The 13,879-nt window shown below is 42.7% G+C and overlaps 2 protein-coding genes across 2 annotated transcripts; one reads left to right on the forward strand and one right to left on the reverse strand.

Annotated features, from left to right (window-relative positions):
• The first annotated feature begins 2,573 nt into the window (after positions 1 to 2,573).
• On the forward strand, positions 2,574 to 6,143 carry LOC124701366 (probable protein phosphatase 2C 28). Its single transcript, XM_047233421.1, has 5 exons — positions 2,574 to 3,049; positions 3,296 to 3,703; positions 3,963 to 4,330; positions 4,978 to 5,214; positions 5,555 to 6,143. Exons 2-5 carry the CDS (start codon positions 3,382 to 3,384, stop codon positions 5,825 to 5,827), a joined length of 1,200 nt encoding a protein of 399 aa, XP_047089377.1. The 5' UTR covers positions 2,574 to 3,049; positions 3,296 to 3,381; the 3' UTR covers positions 5,828 to 6,143.
• A 1,284-nt stretch (positions 6,144 to 7,427) lies between these two features.
• Positions 7,428 to 10,892, reverse strand: LOC124701367 (protein CHAPERONE-LIKE PROTEIN OF POR1, chloroplastic-like). Its single transcript, XM_047233422.1, has 3 exons — positions 10,542 to 10,892; positions 9,323 to 9,677; positions 7,428 to 7,788 (listed from the first exon to the last, which is right to left on the reverse strand). Exons 1-3 carry the CDS (start codon positions 10,836 to 10,838, stop codon positions 7,613 to 7,615), a joined length of 828 nt encoding a protein of 275 aa, XP_047089378.1. The 5' UTR covers positions 10,839 to 10,892; the 3' UTR covers positions 7,428 to 7,612.
• Between the last annotated feature and the right edge of the window lie 2,987 nt (positions 10,893 to 13,879).

Consider the following 13,879-nt stretch of genomic DNA (forward strand, 5'->3'; position numbering starts at 1 on the left):
TTCCACGAAGTTTCTCGATAGGTTACGTGAAATCTGGCAGTTATGCTATGGAAGCATTTAATGTCCTACAACTTTCCATGAAAACCGCAGTTCTTTTTGTCCCACTAGATTGATTCATGATCATGAGAGTTTTTGCCGGTTTTCACTGGTCCATTTAAACATTTTTTGAACACCCTTTAGTCTATTTAACATCTAGCAACAATTTTTATAATGATATTTTTTTTCATCTCAACTATGGCATCACGGGGATACAAGGAAAATAATTTATACCCGACGTCGCATAATAAATTTGAGGTCCTAACGAATATCTGCTAAGATTGAAGGAGAAAAGGCCTAAGGTCCATGAGGGCTAATCAACAAACTACACCACCTTTTGTGTTGATTAAAAAACTACATGTCGTCATGTGATGAACATAGTACTCGTACAGTACTCTCTCCTTGCCAGTTGCCACTATATAGTGCGCATTGGTTTAAAGTTAAATTGCACTAACTTTGACCTAATTTATTGACAAAATTATGTATACCTACAATACATAATCTATACCATACTAAAATATAATTCATGATAAAGCCAGTGGTATTGACTTGATGTTCTAGATGTTGATATATTTTTGTATAAATTTGGTCAAAATTTACTTTGTTTGACTTTGAAAAAAACTTAATACCCACTATATTTCGGTATAGAGGGAGTATTTAGTTTGCTCCCTTGTTAGTAACACTAAACAAATCCACGTGGCTTCTGTTTTGATGTAAAAACTAGCTCGATCTAGATGAAACACACGAGTGCAACAGCACTACTAGCACAAAATTGGTAAACCCTCCAAGATGGCCAGTGAATCGCTAGCTGCTGCTACCATATCAGTCCGCACTTTTGAGTAAGCCACAGCTTTCAGGGCCTAAAACGTCATGACGCGGCCTGGCGGGCACGTTGATTACTGCCCGGCCCATGCGATGCGCTTGTTGTTTTCGGAGATGACAACTCCCTCGCCCGACTTCTAGAATCCTCCGATGGAACACCATCATTTCCCATCTTAAAAACGACATGTAGACGCCAGTTGGAAACAGATTAACGGGAACCAGGTCGCACATCACATTTCAGATCTCACCGGCCCGTCGGCAGGAATGCCACTCATCGATGCTGCTACAATTTTGATGCTCCTTGTCACACATTTCTGATCAAGCCATAAACCAATCGTACATACTACATCAGTCACTTTCTTTGAGGGTCCTGAATTGCTCCTCTATTTCAGGGTTAAATTCATAATATATGTCTAATGGCACTGTTCCTGATTTGCTGGTCAAGATGTTTCTCCCCTACGGCACCCAAAGTCCCAAACACACTCTTTGTTTATGACTTAAAACATTGTGATTTCAAATTGCAGAGAGTTACAACCTCGCTCTTCAAATTTGCCACCGGTTCACCGTTTGGACTACCACGATGAGCACAAACCAGAGTTTAAGAAACAAAACAGCCGTTTTTCAGAGTTTGATGGTACTAAAGTGAGAGCATCGATCGGTCAAGTTTCAAGACTATGGGTGTATTTCACCCCAAAAATCACATCATGCTGCGGTATTATCTACTTCCTATAGAACATAGTGTGTCACAACACAAGATGTACCGTTATCTTGATGGCGGTGGTATCCAGCCGTTTTTCTACGATCGTATGAACACTGGTCAAGAAGTCCGTGACCGGCTCTCGAATTTCCACGAATCGAGGTTGACGTGACCCTATAGTGCTGCGGCAATTTTGGGCAGCTTATACATAAAAATAAATCTGCAAATGATTTGTACTTGTTTCTTGTAATCTTTTTCTATATCTATAACCAAATACCTATGGCACCCAAAAAAAAGTGCAAGAGGAGTCAGGGACCGCACAACCTGGTGCGGGGCGAGCCATCCCCAGCACATTCTGGCTCAGACCCCATGGCCAATGATGAATGCCCTCCGTAAATTTCAACTTCTCCTAAAATTAGGGCGTGTCACTGTTAACCAAGACTCGGCCTTAATCTTAATTCTCCATCAGTTGGTTCATTCAACCGTGACAATAGTTTCAGACTAGACCAAAACTTGCGCGGGTAAAAGAATAATGATAAGAAAAAATGCCTCCTTTGACCTTTTAAGTGGAAGCATGTGAGGGGGGCTTATTCCAGGCTAGATTTGATGAGTTAGCACATTTCCATTGCTTTGACCTTCTCACCATGGAAACATGCTTCACCTTTTAAAACCAATTTGAAAGATTCTCTCTCGTATCAGGAAAAATGGGCCTGAAAAATGTGACGATCGGGGTAACCTCAGGCTGATCAATTCAACAAAGACTAACCAGTTACTAACAAACACCAATAAAAATTGGCACTTCTAGACAGTGTTGCTATTTCAGTGCAAATCGATAAACGTATAAATATTATCATCCTATTCCGCCGACTAATTAAGATGGGCATTATAAAAAAAAAGTGTTTGGCTTTTTAAAATGTTTCTTGCAAGGTGAGTGAAGAAGGGAAGCTGACTCCAAGGGAACATACATATGGCCCTGCAGTCTACGCCACAGATACTGTACACACACAACAATCAGGATTGGTAGAGCCCATCTCTGACCCCTGCCTTGCTGGCCCTGGCCTCTCTTGTTGCTTCTTTTAATGGGTTTTTTGTCTCCTTGGTTTTGTGCTTGTGCTACTACTCACCTGGAGTTCTCTGCGTGAGAGAGAGCCAGAGAGGAGAGAGGCCTCTGAGTCTGAGCTGTTCCTTCAAGTAGCCGTTCCAAGATTGGGCACGGCGAGGAGCCACTGACCACCGAGAGAGAGAGAGAGAGAGAGAGAGAGTAGAGGAGACCTACCTACAGTGAGAGGAGGAGGATTTTTCTTTCTGTCAAGCTGCTCGCTTGCTTGATTCTCTTTTGATTCCGGAGAGCAGCCACCAGTCCAACTAATCCGTGCTGTTCGTGCGCGTGGGAGTTCGTAGATAGCTATCTGTCCAGATCTGACTCACTTGCCCGGTAGATTCCAAGAATCCGAGCACGAACTCGGCGGGGAGTTCTTGGAGACACAGAAAAAGGTGAGAGCTTTCTTCTCTCTTCTCCTTCCCCATGCCCCATTTCAGACTGCAGGTAAACGCGAGTGCTTCTTCTTGGCCTTGGTCCGATCAATCGGTAGCTTCGGTTGTTCTTGATCTGATTCCCTACTCTGCGCCGGCTGATGCGTATGAGATAATGGGATTGACGCGAATTCCTGATCCTTACCCTGCGATCCAGGAAGAAAATCGATTTAAACTCGTGTTGATTCTGTTTTGTTTCAATCGCAGGTAGGACGAATAAGACGGTGGAGATACAGAGACCCCGGGCGATGCCGCCGAGGAGCTGCGCGGAGGTGATGGTGAGATGAGGGAGGATGGCGGCGGCGATGGACTACTTCAGGTCTTGCTGGGGCGCGCGGTCTCGGGCCGGACGGCGAGGCAAGAAGGGATCGGATTCCGCCGGCCGGCAGGACGGCCTGCTGTGGTACAAGGACGCCGGCCAGGTGGCCACCGGGGAGTTCTCCATGGCGGTGGTGCAGGCCAATAACCTGCTGGAGGACCAGAGCCAGGTGGAGTCCGGCTCGCTCTCCATGGCCGACCCCGGACCGCAGGGCACCTTCGTCGGCGTCTATGATGGGCATGGCGGCCCGGAGACGTCCCGGTTCATCAACGACAACATGTTCCATCATCTCAAGAGTAAGGCCTATGTGAAAGATACTGCTGATTATTTCCTTCTTTTTAAGTCTGGGAGGCGCCGATGATGATGCAATTATCAAGGGTCAACTTTGGGTATTGTACTCTGTTCTGCAAAAAAACAAAAGAAGAAATTGTTAGTTCAGTATAGATATCATGAGTTCTAAACTTGTATCAGAAAAAAAAGTTTTTTTCTTTGTTCTGACATTGTTGTGTTGCTTACTTATCTGTCTCAGTGTCTGATAAGCTATCTTCTTTCCAGGATTTGCAACTGAACACAAGTGCATGTCAGCAGACGTGATCAGGAAAGCTTTCCAAGCAACCGAGGATGGCTTCCTTTCTGTAGTCACCAAGGAATGGGCTAGGAAGCCTCAGATTGCAGCAGTAGGCTCCTGCTGCCTAGTTGGCGTAATTTGCTCTGGGAATCTCTACATCGCGAATGCCGGGGACTCACGCGCGGTTCTTGGAAGGATTGTCAAGGCAACCGGCGAGATCGTGGCCATGCAGTTATCGGCCGAGCACAATGCGTGCTACGAAGAAGTTAGGCGGGAGCTGCAGTCATCACATCCTGATGATCCACAAATCGTGGTTCTCAAACACAACGTTTGGCGTGTGAAGGGTCTCATCCAGGTACCCAAACTTCTCTACTGTTAGAAGCACAAGATTAAGTAACTAGCCTGTCACTGGAGATTTAGACTTGTCATAACTAATTTGTTATTAGAAGTCATCACGCATGTGACATCATTTGTCGATCTCATTACAGCTCCACTTTTCTCATTGTGGAGCGTGGATAACTGCTATTGCATCTGTGTTACTTTTTTAAAGTTAGGTATTGGGTAAGTCCTTGTTTTCAGAGCTAAAGTTACCTGCACTTATTATAGTTGCATCACCATGATGTAACTTTACCTATATTTAAGGAGTAAATGCGTGGTAAGATTTGGTCATATATCTTGTCCTCCAATATGACTGGGTTAGCTTAGAGTTGATGCTTTCTGTGAAAAGCAACCATACCAACAATTTACATGAGAAATTTATGAATTCTACAGCCACACGTTACTTCATTGACTTTTATTTTTATGCTTAACTGATAAACACCATCACTTAGTGCAAAGTTTTTTTTTCCATGCCATATTACTTCGCATGCATAATATGGTTTATGATGTTCTTGTAAATATTATCCTCTTATGTATTATATTGGTATATATATGCTGTAGGTTATTTCTATGTTTTGTTCTTTCAAAAATGTGTAACTTACGAATTAAGCTCTTATGCTGCAGATCTCGAGATCTATTGGAGATGTATATCTGAAAAAACCAGAGTTTAACAGAACACCTCTTCATAGCAAGTTTCGGCTCCGGGAAACATTCAAGAAGCCAATTCTTAGTTCTGAACCTGCAATTACTGTACACCAAATACAACCGAATGATCAGTTTGTTATATTTGCTTCTGACGGGCTATGGGAGCACCTCAGTAATCAGGAAGCAGTTGAGCTTGTCCAAAGTAATCCTCGTAATGTATGTGTTCTTCTCCTACACTCTAGTTCACATCTATTGAAATTTCTTTCAAGGCTGGGTACCCTTTCATTTCGTTAGATATCTGGTCGACGTGTAGGAAATACGGAGTATATGCATATCTTTTCACGTAAGAGCATGAATGGAATATTAACTTTCATCACATTTGAAACTTGTTTACTCAAAGTTGTTTTGCTATTTTAAGTGGTATTTCAAGCAAGTATAGTGCAAACTATCATTACTAAGGAAAAAAACTTAAGCTGTACATATCATCCCTAGGGCTTCTGGTATGAGATTATTTACATCCGTTCTTGAAAAAAAACTGCAATTCTTTTTCCTCCAGGGGATCGCTCGGAGACTGGTTAAAGCCGCGATGCAAGAAGCAGCCAAGAAGAGGGAGATGAGATACTCGGACCTCAAGAAAATCGAGCGTGGGGTGCGGCGCCATTTCCATGACGACATAACCGTTGTCGTGGTTTTCCTGGACGCGAACGCCATCAGCAGACCAGGGTGGAGCAAGAGCCCGTCGGTCTCAGTCCGAGGTGGCGGCGTGAGCGTCCCCTCGAACTCCCTTGCGCCGTTCTCGGCACCCACCATGCTAAGCAGCACCTACTGAAGAAGCAGAAAACATGCCGAAAACAAAAGAAAAGAAAAATGGGCATCTCCAGAGTGTGCAACGCAGATGTGGAGATGAGAACAGTTGCTAGGAGGATCTAGCCTGTTGCTCCTGTAAGACTGCTTATTAGGCTGCTCCACCCGGTAATTAGTGTACTGATAGGCAAGGTATAAGATTAGATTATTCCTTAGCAATGCAATCCTCTCTCTTTTTTATTCTTAACCCTTTTCTCTTCCACCCATAAGAGAACAGGTGGCTGTAAATTTGTCCAGAACATCTTTTCGCAATAGTCCATCACATCTCTTTTCCTTATCTGAAATGGAAGCATCATCATAAGTTGGAGACCAAAGTTGGGTGCATGAATTGACCTTGTTAGGTTCAGAACTGCTCCCAATAATTCGCAGGCATAAAGACCTGGGGGCCATGAAACAAACTCGGCCTCTCGATGATGCTGATGAGGTTCATGGTGTTTATGATAGAGATACAGTGACCAAGGTCATGGAACCGACACGATCACATGAGCCGGACATCACGCGGATTCTGACCCTGGAGCTGGAGGGGAGGGCTGGCACAGCGGGGCAGCACGTCTGCACGTGCGGTGCTGTGAACTTGACCGGGAATTTGCCCAGCTGGGACAATGATCCAACAGGATTAGCTTAGCTCAGACCACACACAGGTCCCAGCAGAAGAGCAAGCATTCACAGATTATAACCATCATACAGATACTCATCCAACTTCACACGAATTGTGAACATTTGTAAGACAATTGAAATCCTCGTAAATTTAATATGGTTTTACTAGTTTTCATCTGACCAAAATATAGTTAGTGCTCTGTCACCTCTGTAGTCCTCAATTTTGCTTGGTGATTCGTGTGCCTATGAGTTGGAAGTAGATTGCAACTGAGCTTTTTGAGTTACAAGTGGATTGTAACTGACAAAAAATTATTCACGTAGTAGCCATATGAGTTGCAAGTGTGCTGCAATTGAGTTTTAAGTTACAACTAGGTTCAACTGACAAAATATTGTTCACGCAATACAAAAAAAAATGTTCACGAACTAGCACCTTAATTATAACTGAATTGAAACTGAGTTTGAGTTGCAACTGACAAAAGATTGTTCAAGCAGTAAAAAAGTTCATGTAATACATAAAAAAAATGTCCGAGCGACAGTGTTGCCAGTCAACCAATAACTTAAAAAAATTGTTCGCGCAACAATGACGTCACTCAACCGATAACTAAGTTAGTTCTCCCCTGAGCGAGAGCAGTTCGCACGACAATGGCATCACTCAACCAATAACTTAGTTAGTTCTCGGTCCAGCGAGAGCGGTTCGACACACTGAAGAACTTGGGCTGCATACGAATTCCAGTGTATGGTGTTGGCACTTGGCAGGAAGCGTAAATTAAATTAATGATTTTTTCAACGTCCGCTGAAATCTTCGTAAATTGAAGCGTAAATTATATTTATCCAACACACTGACGAACTTTGGCTGCATACAAAGTTTAGTGTAAGGGATTGGTTGGAGGACAGACCAGACAGATGATGGTGTACTTTGTCAGCAAGTGCACTTCACAATCCACTCTGAGATGGAAACAAGTGCAACAGAAACCGAAAAAAGAAATTAATATGGGACTAGATACAGGTGATCATTGCAGTATGAGGGACAGGGATGTCGCTGTACTGTTCGCTATACACAGCTGCTTCGCATCTTCCGTGGAAAAGATGCCCATTCCATCCATTTCAGTTAATTACAGGGCCAACTGACACCTTGTTTTCTTCAAGAATTTTCCTATCTAACGAACAACGATACAAGCAACTGCGAGAAGAGGATGAACTCGGTGACGACGACGGAGGGGGAATGGATGCCTAGGAAGGGCACGATGTCGACCTGCAGCCAGTTCTCCACGCCCGATCCCACCGTCGCGCCCACCGCGAGACCCCCGGCGGTGATCAATGCAGCCTTGCCTGCATGAAGGAGGACCACAGAGGCATTCATGTCATTCTAAATCGAAGCAGGAAGGTTGGCACAGCAGAAGAGCTGCAGTAATCGAGGTGCTGGACAAGGTTTCGTCCCGCACGTAGGCAGTGTTATGACAAGCACAAAAGCAGGTTGGAGGTTTGTGGAGTTATGTCAGCCAGATCCATACATGTTAGCAACTTTTCGACAGGATATCCGGCAGCGAAAGTAGTAAAGAGATGCTAGTCAACTATATACATAACTTAGGATGGTGGATATCTAAGCAGGCTCATCTAATAATCACATGAAAGATCTTAACCCTGCAGATCTAAAATCATATATGATTGTGAATCTGATCTTCAGATCTACTCTGAAGGAGCAAATCACTATCTTGTCATGTTATGTCTTCACTCGATAAGTGTTCACAAAACACAGTTTGTCTGTTGCTAAAATATCTGTCGAAATAAATTTGCTTGACAAGGTATCTCTGAAGTTCGCACAAGCTTTCAGCATGGTATTTATCTTTCTGGAATAAATCTTACTTTCACCTTAAATACTGTAAAATAGTTATGCAATACAATGCAAAAGCACGCACACTACACGACAACAATGCAAAAGCACGCACACTATACGACAACAATGCAATCTTGGGAAACTGCTGACCTAACCTAAAAGGTTGATGTTGCATGAGAGTACCGGTGTCTAACTACGATAACAATACCAACCACCTTTCTAGCCAGCATGACCTAGTGATATTAATTTCTCAATCATCATTACAGCCAAAATGGATTATAAGAGGCACTGGTTCAAGGGCCTTTCTTAGCATATACTCTCATGCTAACTATTATTTGCATTGCCCTATTCTTAAAAAAGAATCTTTTAATTAAATGTTTCATCCCATGCTTCTTATGTTGTTTTTACTGAAAACAATTAGGCAAACATATAAGACAGGAACTTAGTTATTCAGAAATCTACCATGACAATACTGCCTCTACCCCCGCAAAAAAAAAAAAGATAATACTGCTTCTAAAAGCCAGAGAACAACAAAGGCTGCAGATATAGCAACACTAGAAACTTTATGCTGAATAACTTACGCACCCAGGTGAGCAGAGCTAGCTTTACTAATAAGATTAATAATGTAACTGGTAAATACTTCTGGTGATATATGAATGACCAAACTAGCAGGAGTATGTACAGTGTTTCTATGTTTACCATGAGAATACTGCTTCTATAAGCCAGAGAACAACAAAGTGTACAGATGTGACAACTCTAGATGCTTATGCTAAAGTGAATAACCAATGCACCCAGGTTAGCGGAACTAGTTTTCTAATAATATTAATATAACTGATAATACAACTGGTGATATAGGAAGTAGTAGTACTGCAAGTCCAAAACTAGTTGGAATATGTACAGCATTTCTATGTTTTTATTCAGAAGATTTAAATTAGTGATGTACAGAAACTAAGAGCATTTCACACTGCATGAAACGTAAAGCATCTGACATAATAAAACTGGCAAATAACAAAGTAGTAGACACTTTACCTAAATTCATATTTTTCTTTGTCAGAAAGTACAACGAAGCGCCGAATCCTGTGGCTAGGATAAATCCAGGCACATCAGGGCCAGTGTACGCTGACGGTAAAGATGTAGAGGTTCCACTAGCATACGTTAAGACCGCCAATGCACCGTAAATGGACGATTGGATGCCCAGGTTGCTCGAAGATGGAGGCTCCAATGTCAGAGGCACATTCTTCAAGGTTGACTGCATCCATTGCGGGGCTGATCCTGCAGTTTTGATAGGTTTCACATCAGCGTAGCGGATGCTGTTATCAACAACCTTGCCAGCCCTCCTCCGTGATAAGCTCTGCATTAGCAGCATGTCATAGGCAGCCTCAACCTGAAATGAAACAGGAAAGAGAGTCAAACATGGCAGAAAATGTGTTAGAAGATGTAAATACAGATGCTGCCAACAAATTAGTGTCCTCTGTTTCTTTTAGGAGTCCCACTTCTGTCTATGAGACCGTCTTGAAATAGACAGTTGAGAAGTTGGGCATGGACATGAGTAAGAGCCGCAAGCAAGAGTACTTATCAAGAGGACAACTTGCACAAGCAGACAAGAACAAATCACAACTAGTTTACTGGGACAAGAAAGGTTACAAAGGTCCAAAATTCAGAACGAAGTTGCGTACAAAAGTTGAGCAGGGGGTAACTTGTAGAAATGAAGATGCAGAAATTTAAACTTCTTTCTTCCGTATGAACCAAGTCAGTAGTCCAGATGTTCACAGTACACAAGCTATGCTATGATCGCCTCCCCCCATGGTCCATGGATATACAAAATAGTTACCTCTATAAGCTAACGCACTGCGCACCAAAACTAGATTGTCTTAACAGCCTTTATTCACCAATCATCGCAGGGGAGCAATGATCCAGCATACATCCCAAATTGCCTAAATTAATGATATAACTAAGATCTTCTCTATTAAGGGAAGTAGATTTTAACCAGATTTTGCTTCTGGGTATGAAAAGTAGTAAGATGCATCACCATTCTTGCATTACCAAATGATGATCAAGTCGGCTACTCGTCCTAAATTAGCAACCCATCGGAATAATCAAAGCATCCTTTAACGATCTTCCTAAATTAGCAGTTCATTGCAATTATCAAATCACCCTTTATATATAAATCGCCCTCACTTGAAGAAGAAGAAAGAGCAAACGCGAAAAGGGAACAAAATGGAGTGGATGAGAAGTTTCGGGGGGTGACCTGGGCGACGGCGTCCTGGTCGCCCTTGCAGGAGGCGGCGACGGCGTTCTTGGCGCGCAGGATTTCGTCGAAGGACGCGCCCTCCGCGACCCCGAGCAGCTTCAGCGCGCCCTCCAGCGTCATCTCGAACGGCGCCGGCTGCGAGTCGTCCGCGCGCGACGCCGCCAGGCGCCGCGTCGGGGCCCTGCGGCGCGAGGAGCGGGGCACGACGCAGCACCGCGCCAAGGAGGCGGGGGACCGGCGGAGGAGGGACCCGCCGCCGCCGCTGCCGCCGCTCAGGGAGAGGGCCGTGGCCATTTTTCTTTGGCTGCGCTGGCTTGGAGCCTGTGTGTTGCTCTGCGCGTCGGCTTCTGGTGTTTGCGGATGCCAGCGTTAAGATCTTTTTTTTTTTATCTCTCGGACACGATTTTGGGATTCATTTTATAGGATGGCGCCATTTGCTACTGGATAAGATTCTATAAACAGTTTTTCTTCTTTTGATAGTAAAAGAAATATACTGATTCAGCGAACAAGTACTATGAATCCTAGGGAGGGAATAATATTTTTTTGACAAAGAAATACCCTAGTATCAATTGCATCTTAGAGTGATTAAGGTCGTACTATTTTTTAAAGAATATCAAAATTTAATTTGGCTTCTGGGTGCATATGCCCCTTCCACCCCAAAAAAAAAAAAACCATAGTACTTTTTATTATTAAAAAATTCACAATTTTTTGTGCATTGTACATCTTGATAATCTACGTGCGTTCGTACAGTTTCACGAAATACTGATACTTTTTACGATTGATGTAGAAAGGATAAAATGTGTCTTAGAAAAGCCTTAGTTTTGGCACCAAATTTTATCCTTTTTACACAACCCAAACGATAAGTCGATTTTTTATGGAAGAACTTTGTGCGCATTTTCTTGTGAAGATGTACACGTAAATTTTTTGTTTTCGCTTTTTTTACATTTCAAAATGTATCAAACATGCATTTTAAAATAAAATAAGCATATACACCTAAGAACCAAAACATCATTCCGATCTACAATAGTCTTTTTTTAACAATGCCTATGATACTTGCCAAGCTAAAAGAGAGAAACGTAAAAAAAAGATTTGTCTAATTAACTAAGAGATGGTCTTTTAGCAAAAAAGGTAAAAAAAAAAGATTAGTCTAATTAACTAAGAGATGGTCTTTTAGCAAAAAAGGTAAGGGCATGTACAATGCGGTGACATAAGCCTTTCCTTGGAGCTGCCATGTAGGATATTTGCTGAGTTGGAGGAGAGCGAATGGACAAAGAGAAGGTTATCTTCCCTTAGTTAAGGGATGATCTCTTATAAAATAAGAGAAGGCGATTTTCCCCTTTGTAGTTATTACCCTCTCTAAATGATGTTGAGTGCTAAGAGAAGGCATGTCTTCTCTACCATTGTACATGCCCTAACACATTTTCCTCTATTGTATGAGATGTCTTATCTTATGCATATGTTTTCTAGTTTATTTGAACCACGTCTTAATTTAAGAAGATGCAAACCGTTATGATAGGAGATAACACCTAAAAGATAATCTATCATATGACATTTTTTTCCTTCTCTAATTGTATGCAATACAAAAGATAAGACAACCTTATCATTGTACATTCCCTTATTTATGAAAGTTAATAACAAATGTAATAGATGTTATTTTCCTAACATAGTCAATATTCACAATCAGTAAATATAATTATCTAACTACATACAACAACATCAACACTTAAGTTTCTTGACATGAATTTTTAAATAAGTATGACTACTTTTAAAATGAACGATGATGTTGTCTCTTTCTAAAATATAATGTAATGCCCTTTTGAGCAACTAGCCCCTGTACCTCCCCAAGGCAGAATCCACATGGCTATTTATTTTTTTGGTGAAGGTGTATTATAACCTTTTTTTAAGAATTAGATGTTTTGAGCGGGATATAGGTTTGTTGACGAATTACTCAACCAAGTAGGGAAACAATTACAAACTACAACGACAAAAAGTTGTATTCATTTCTCAAGTTGTTCACATTATTTGCTTGGAAAGAGGGCTAAGGTGTATACCTCAAATGCGCAACACTTGGATAGATGCTGGAATTGTATTCCTCACACGGTCGATCCCTCAGCACCATTGTCAAATCTAGCGACATGCATTATACATCTTTGAATGGACCGGCGCGACTAGAGGAGGGGTGAATAGGCGCTACACAGTTTTTATGTCTTTTCAGTTTTTAACAAGGCGTAAGTAAAGGTGCTAACTTGATGGTAAAGGTGACCCTAAAAAGATACGATGCAATACGGAAAGTAACACAAGTAGTAAGACAAGTAGATGAACAAGTATGAGTTCAAGGTTCAACCGATCATGACCCAGTTCATCTGATCATCTGGCTTGGAAGCGCAAGTTGTTTTTGCAGCCGGAATATTACGGCGATTCAGTAACCGTATATTAGCCCAAACTTCATATTCGAAAACCTATTAGAATTTTATGGTAATATGTTGGCCCAAACTTCCTATTCGAAACCTAGTCAAATTTCTATGCATGTTTTATGAGTTTTTTTTTATTCAAATGATCTATCGGGCTGCTAATTTAAGGTGAGAGTAGCATCCCAAATGGAAGATGATGTGACCTTGTTGGTGTTTGTTTGGGGGCACGGTAAAGATGCTCTAAACCTGGGCACAACTGGACGCCGAGTCATGGCAGCGCAGGGAATGGAATGGCAGATGTCGCGGTCCTCCTCACTCCTCAACCTGCTCTCCTGCGGCAAGGTCAAGGTGGGGTCCAGGAGGGACAGTGCTTCGGTGACTTTGCCAGCCCCCAAAGTCAGTGACTTCGAGTCACTTACAAGTAGGATCAAGTGGGGCCTAAATAATGAAGGGTCCACATGTCAGTCGCTCAAAGTCACAGCAAAGTCACCCTGATAAAGTCACCGAAGCTCAATCCGTCCAGGAGGTGGTGGGGGATTCAGACAGGAGGGGATTCAGACAGGAGGTCAGGCGATTTACACAAAAATAACCCTTTTGTGAAAGAAAAGCACAGATTGACCCTTCGGCCAAACTATTTCACCCATCTAACTCTTTTGGGCGCCCCATCGGCGCCACACCTCACTGTGTGGCACCCATGCGGGCGGCGCCACTCGCCCATCCGACGTGGCGCGGTCGACGCTGATGTGTGCTCGAGTCTGACGTGGCAGTATGTGTGGCACCGCTCCCATCGGCGCCACACATTGAAAGTGTGGCGCTGATGCCAAGGGCGCGACACATCCAATTATGTTTTACAGTATGTTTTAGGCAATTATAAATGGATGTGTGGCGCCCTTGGCATCGGCGCCACATCTCACTGTGTTGGAA

Source organism: Lolium rigidum, chromosome 3, assembly GCF_022539505.1.
Source record: "Lolium rigidum isolate FL_2022 chromosome 3, APGP_CSIRO_Lrig_0.1, whole genome shotgun sequence".
Classification (NCBI taxonomy): Eukaryota; Viridiplantae; Streptophyta; class Magnoliopsida; order Poales; family Poaceae; genus Lolium; species Lolium rigidum.